The sequence below is a fragment of the Grammomys surdaster genome, unplaced genomic scaffold, assembly GCF_004785775.1.
Source record: "Grammomys surdaster isolate TR1022 unplaced genomic scaffold, NIH_TR_1.0 126313, whole genome shotgun sequence".
Lineage (NCBI taxonomy): Eukaryota > Metazoa > Chordata > Mammalia > Rodentia > Muridae > Grammomys > Grammomys surdaster.
The window spans coordinates 2102007-2108659 of record NW_021621113.1 but is presented as its reverse complement, the minus strand read 5'-3'; the positions used below and the strand labels follow the sequence as shown (position 1 = coordinate 2108659).

At 50.1% G+C, this 6653-nt stretch overlaps 1 protein-coding gene across 1 annotated transcript in view; it reads left to right on the top strand.

Annotated features, from left to right (window-relative positions):
• Positions 1–1217: 1217 nt before the first annotated feature.
• Positions 1218–6653, top strand: part of Azin2 (antizyme inhibitor 2) — a 29395-nt gene continuing 23959 nt past the window's right edge. Inside the window, exons 1-2 of the mRNA XM_028759793.1 lie at positions 1218–1539; positions 2973–3146. Coding sequence (XP_028615626.1) covers positions 1435–1539; positions 2973–3146 — 279 coding nt within the window. The 5' untranslated portion in view covers positions 1218–1434. The remainder of the gene's footprint in view (positions 1540–2972; positions 3147–6653) is intronic.

Here is a 6653-nt window from a genome sequence, read left to right as displayed (position 1 = left end):
CTGTACACGTTTGAGCTGGCATTTGAGTTGGGAGTTTAAGATGCCTAGAAGAGGCGATTAAGTAAAAGGTCTTATTACAACATAAGACAGGGAGAGGCTTGGGCTCCGAGGGAGGAGCCAGAACTTCACCAGGGGAGGAGCGGGGAGCCATCGACTTCAGCCAGGGACCGAAAAGTTTTCCGGAGTCATTTTTTGAGACTCAGGACGCAGGATCTGCGGCTCGGACCACGTAGACGTCTAGGATTCGAAGGATTTCCCCGAGTGGACCTCTGCGGACACGACTCAGGCAGCTTGCCTAGCCGCGCAGCTTTGCGGAGCAGGGCGGAATGCTTTATGTCCGAATCGACCAATGGGCTGGCGGCACCCGGTTGCCCTGGCTACGGAGCGGGCAGGGGCGGGGCCGGGGCACCGGGGCGGGGCTAGGGCGGGGCTTATATAAGCGAGCGGCGGGCGCAAGGCGGGGCGTGGGGTCGGTGGCTGCTGGGCGCGCGGGGCGCAGGCCGCGGGGCCGGAGCCGGGGGGAGCGAGCGAGCGGAGGCGCCGAGGATCCGATTCACTCGCTGGGGAGACCTATGGGCCGAAGCCGTGTAAATGCGTTTTAAGGCGAGTGCAGGAGATGGCTGGGGGGAGCCTCGGGGAGCGGGCGCCCTCGGCTTGGGGCGCTGACCCGTCCCCCCGACCCCTCTTGCCTCCTCTCAGCAGGGGCCTCGGCTCCGCAACTGCCACTCCTCCTCGGGGTGTTGCACAAGTTTCGAGGTCACCGGCGACCCCCCCTAGCAGCGCGCCTGGCTCTGGCCCCCGCGAAGGAGGACGGGGCTTGGTAAGGAGGCCTGGGGCTGGGGTGCGGGACCCCCGCTCTGCACTAGAGAGCGGTCCCGCGGACAGAACCCACCGGTGGCTCTTAGAGCATTCTTAGCGTGTCAGAACCAACCTTTTATAAATGGGGAAACTGACCCAAGGTCATGAAGCAGAGAGCAGACTCGAACTCAAGCTCACGTTGGTTTTGTTTTTTTTTTTTTTTTTTTTTTTGGCCCTTTAGGTAGTTGTGGTCCGGATTGGAGGAATCCTTCAGTTGGAAGGAGACTTCCCCACCTAGGTTTCTCACATCTGTCCCCACACTTTCTTTTCCTTCTAACCCCAAATTTCAGAACTGGAAAAGAACTCCAAAGCAATCTCTTTTAATTGAGGCTCTAGCAGACACAACATCACCTTTCCCAGTGAATCTCGGCTTCTCAGACTTGTGCTGGGGGTCAGAGCATGTCTGGGCTGGAAACCTAGGCCTGGGGAGGTGAGGGATGCAGCCTGTTCCCCAGCGGTCTCCTCCGTCTCCCTCTCCCCACAGTGTGTTGCATACTTTCTAAGGCGGTGGCCAAGGCAGCCAGCGGCGCTCCAAGGCAGCGGTTCCATCCAGCTCCTGGGCTCCTCCTGCTCAGCATGGCTGGCTACCTGAGTGAATCGGACTTTGTGATGGTGGAGGAGGGCTTCAGCACCCGGGATCTGCTGGAGGAACTCACTCTGGGGGCCTCCCAGGCCACCACGGTGAGGGGATGGAAATGGGTGTGGGTTGGGTGCCTGTAGGAGACCCTCATTCTCTCATTTGGTATTGGTATTTACTTGATAATTACTAGACTGTCCCCTTTATTCCCAATTCTTGGTCCTTGCCCCCCACATCTGCCTTCCCTGTGTTTCCTGACTTGAGAAAAGAACAACGTCACCATGTTCACGGTCTCCCCAGCACTCCAGGTGGGAACCTCGGAATTCCTGCCTTCTGCTCCCTCCCTCCCCTCCTACACGCAGGCATACCCAGCTCTGTGAAGCTCACTTTTAAGGCTCTAGAAACTTCACGGGAGGTTCTCCGTTTGTAGCTGATCCTCTTCTCTCCGAAGCCCCCAGGACCTTCTCCTGTTCCTCTCACCTCTCACAATTCTCCTCTAGAACAGAATCCCACAGCAGCTCCCCATTGCCGTGGGACCCACAGCCGCACTTTGCTCTCCCATGCTTAGAGCAGTCACTGTGTATGTGAGGTGCTGTTTCACTGTGCCTTTGCTGGGCTGTGCCCTCAAGGGGCATTCTCTCCCCTTTACCTGTCTTCAGTGTTCCCTCCCTCCACGGTTGTCTTTTTCCTGATTTGCTTCTGGCTGGCTCTGTGTTCTCTGCCTCCATAGCCACTAACCTATTTTGTAGAGAGTCCCAGTTAGCATTTATTAAAGGGACTTGTAATTACTTAAGGGCTGTTTCTTTCCAGACCCAAGCCCTTTCAAGGTCTTTGGCCTTCTCTGCCTCAATTATTATGTTGGACACTGACTGGGTATCTATTTTAAAAAAAGAAGTTGCATGAAAGGGAAAAGGAATCCCAGGGAGAGTTTACCACAGCCCCATCCATGTCTGTGAGGACCAGGCATGGCTTGCAAGCGGAATGGACATCTATGTGACAGTGGCAGTGGGCTGTAAGCCACAGTGTCTGCCTTTTGTGGAATATATATATATATATTTATTTATTTCTGCTACTTTAAAAGGACATGCAGAATGTAGGCAGAGAATTAAATGTTATGAATTAAAATTTATTATGCATAACACATATGTTATATATAACTATATATACATATTTATATACATATATATTTATATGTATATATAGTGTATATTTATATGTATATATAGTGTGGGGGTAACATTTAGGGTGAATGACAGGAGATTGAGAACTTGCCTGACCTGACAGAGGGCATGGTGGGAAAACAGGCTTGGAGATGGGAAAGACTGACAATGTATACAGTTGGCTTTAGCTGGACTGAGAGGAGGGATGGGGGCCGGTCACACAGCCTTAAATGTCAGCCTGAGATTGCCTTCCAGAGGACATGGAGCCTCAGAAAGCTACAGCAGGGTACCGGTGTCCAATCTCTGGAAGGACTGTGTGTGGAAGGATGCACAGGGAGGGAGCTGGGCCTCACTTCCGTTCGCCTCTTGCTGTGCAGGGCCAGGTGGCTGCCTTCTTCGTGGCCGACCTGGGTGCTGTAGTGAGGAAGCACTTCTGCTTTCTGAAGTACCTGCCTCGAGTCCGGCCTTTCTATGCTGTCAGGTGCAACAGCAGTCTGGGCGTGCTGAAGGTCCTAGCTGAGCTGGGGCTGGGCTTCAGCTGTGCCAACAAGGTGAGCCTCTGTCCTTCCCGCACGTGTAGCCTCGATGCTCACCAAATGTGGCCCTCCTGGTGTTGGGGACCTGTACTTGACCATGACCTTCTGGGAAGGACACCTACTCAAGAGAAGAGAAGGCTCCTGGGAGGAGGGAGGAAGAAATGGGTGGAACTTGTCAGCTCTGAAGTTCCAAATAGGATCCTGAGGTGTCTCTGGGCATACAGGTCACCTTTTACATGGGCTTGGACTTACATTTCTGTTTTATTATTATAACTTTTTTTTTTTAAGATAGGGATTCATGTGGTCCAGGCTGACCTTAAACTCACTATGTAGCTGATGCTGGCCTTGAACTCCTGATTCTTCTAACTTCCATCCTCCCAAGTGCTGAGTTGTATCATCATACCAGGCTATTTTTCTTCTTTTTAAAGAAATACCCATATTTTAATTTTTCTACTTAGAAAAAAATTAATGTTACTAGCAGTTTTAAAAATGCCTTGGCTTAGAGCAGTAGGTACTAATCTTATAATTACAAAACAAAACAAAACCACTCCTATGTGGCTGGATTTTCTTCCCCCTTTATAAGCTTAACGTGTGACTGTGTTTTTCAGACTAATCCGCTCAGAGTTTTGTTGGTGCTGCCGAAGGCCGTCTTCCTAATTTGATTTTGTCTTTTAATTCCCTCCTGGTGGCTTTCGATTGGCTCTGTTTATGTGCAGTCTGTAGTCCTGAGCTACAGTGGAGTGGTGGCTCTCTGGGTGGGGCTCACAAAGTCTGGCACAGAGCAAGACAGAGTCTGCTCATTCATTGAGTTTCATCCATCCTGTTTTTTCTGGATTTAGAGCCTTCTCCCTTAAGTCTGTCTCATTCATTCACTCAGCAAAATGCTATCCCAGCTGGGAGTTTAACTATGAGTAAACAATAGAAAGGCTCCCTTTCATGTTGCTTTCTAGAAAATTAAACAACGAACATGTGTGCTATTGTAGGTGGGAAGTAGTGAAGCCGGACAAGGGGGTTGTACTTGGTTTGTTTGAAGCAGCGTCAGTCCCTGTGGACCCTAGGCTAGTCTAGAACTCACTGTTTACCACAATCTGGCTCGGAGCACTCAGTCCTCCTGTCTCACCTCTCTAAGTGCTGGGATTCCAGGAGGATTCACATCGCCACACCTGGTTGGATTGCATTTTTAGATAGCCGTCCAAGGTAGGCGTCTCTGAGATTTTGAATTCACACTTGAATGAGGAGGCAGAAGACTCAGCCAGGTGGAGAACGAGAGGAAGAACTTTCTAGGCAGAGGTCAGGGCCAGTGCCAACCCTGAGGAGGAAGTAAGCCTGCTGTGTCTGTCTTGTGATGTCAGCACCATCGTTTTCCTGATGACTGGTAATGACTTTTCTGAGATCAGCATCGTGACTGTGTGATGTGAGCGGAGTCCTTGAAAGACTTCTCGGAGGAGAAGGGGCAGCTAGCCTGGGCAAGCTCATGGGGCTAGAGTGGTTCCAAGTAAGGAAACGCATACGCTGGTGGGAGAGGAGCATGCAGGCTAACCTTTACTTGAAGGTTAACTGTTGTTCTCTTGTGTTTCCGGAGTCTCCTCTTGGTCTTCTTTGCAGGCCTTGTTCTGTGTGTGTCTGCCATGAAGCCCAGTGAGGCAGAAGGCTTTGCTCCCCCTGTGGCCTTCCATAACACGGCAAGTTCCTTACAGAGGCAGGGAGAGACAGGATCCTTTGGTTCCTCTGAACTAGGGTTGAAAAATAAAGCAAAAGCCCACTGACTAGATCCCTCAGCTTCAGGAAACTCAGGAGTGAGGTGTCAGGTCCTCTAATTTCAGGGGGTGGCTGCCAAAGGACAGAGTTGTGTGGTATAGAGTCTAGAAAAGCTTCAAAGACAGGAGAAAGGGGTATGCTGAATGTATCTGCCGTTGACTGAGTGCTGCTGTCGAGTCAGGCTCTTTGCCGGGAGTTTTCTGCAAATGATCTCATTCTCGAAACAGCTTTGTGAAGTTTTTCCTTTACTGTGAGGTCATTCTTTTACCCGGATTCTGACAACAGTCCCCGGAACGCATATTTGATATATAAGGCGATGAGTCACAGAGGCTCGGCCACCTGCCCCAGGTCGTGCCGTGGAAGATGCCAGCTTGGGTCTGGCACTGTGATCTCAGCCTCTATTGGCCTCCCCTTTACCAAGATTCTTGGAGAGGGATGGCTGGGCAGTGTGGCTGGTGAGGTGTTCTCTCCCGCAGTGGTGGGTCACATAGATTGCTTGGTGCGTTTTACTTGAGTGGTGGCCTCTGGCACTTATAACCCAGTATGCTAGGCAAGCACAGTACCTCTGTTCCACATCACTAGCCACTCTTATAGGTGTTTTAAGGGTGGAGGCTGCCCTCTTCTGGTGGGTCACAGTAGGTGACCATGCTTGATGGTATCATACCTCTCCGGACTTAGAGCAAAGGCCGAGCATGAGCAATGGCCGGAAGTACAGACAGACAATCAGGCCAGAGGCACAGGCTGCAACTCCCTCGGTGCTCTGCGCCTCCTCCTACTTCCCAAGGGACTCTTGTCTCCTAGCCTCTTTCTGGATTCATGTACTTCTCCCAGCTTACTCTCTTGCTCCCCCCTGTGGCTGAACACAGCAGAGCTGTCTGGTTTGGGTGTGCCTAAGAGTTTCTTCTAACATGGTACCCAGGGATCAGAGAGGACTCAGTGTTATAACTGTTATAACTTTTTATTTGGATAGGATCTTATGCAACTGAGGCTGGCCTGGAACTCTTTATTCTCTTAATTCACTTTGAGTGCTGGGATTACAGTCATAAATACACCACCACACCCTACTTAATTGATTTGCTTCATTTTTTGTTTTAAATTTTAGATAGAGTCTAACTATGTAGCCCAGGCTAGCCTCAAACCTGTAGCAGTGCTGATATTGTAGGCATGAACACTGTTCCTAGATTCTGGTGAACACCTTATTTTAAACATGATCACATAAGCCCAGCATGGTGGCACATGCTTGTAATTCCAGCACTCAGAAGGCTGACAGCAGGAGGATTGCTGTGACTATGAGACTGGTCTGAGTTATATAACAAGAACCTACCTCAACACAACAACAAAAATTAGCAAATAAGAACAACCCCACAACCTGGTCCTTGTGAATAACCAAGTAGCATATTGATTTATCCACTCAAAGAGAACATGGGGATGCTGGTTATATGCCTTGGTAGAGGATCTGTGTTCTGGGTTTGGTAGGGTTTAGGAACACACAAGCGGTTGACTGGAAACACAGTTAAGCATCTTGTGACATGGAGATTGCCCATGGTGTAGACATTCCCAGTGACTTTAGCACGGAGGGTAAAGAAACTAGGGAAGCTTTCCGTGTGGATGTGTTTGGATCTAGTCAGGGGAGCTTCTTTATCATCTTTTAACAGTTTTCAACCCAGCAAATATTCACTTAAATAAGATCCATCAATAATATAAGTTCCCAGTAGTTGAGAGAGAGAGAGAGAGAGAGAGAGAGAGAGAGAGAGAGAGAGAGAG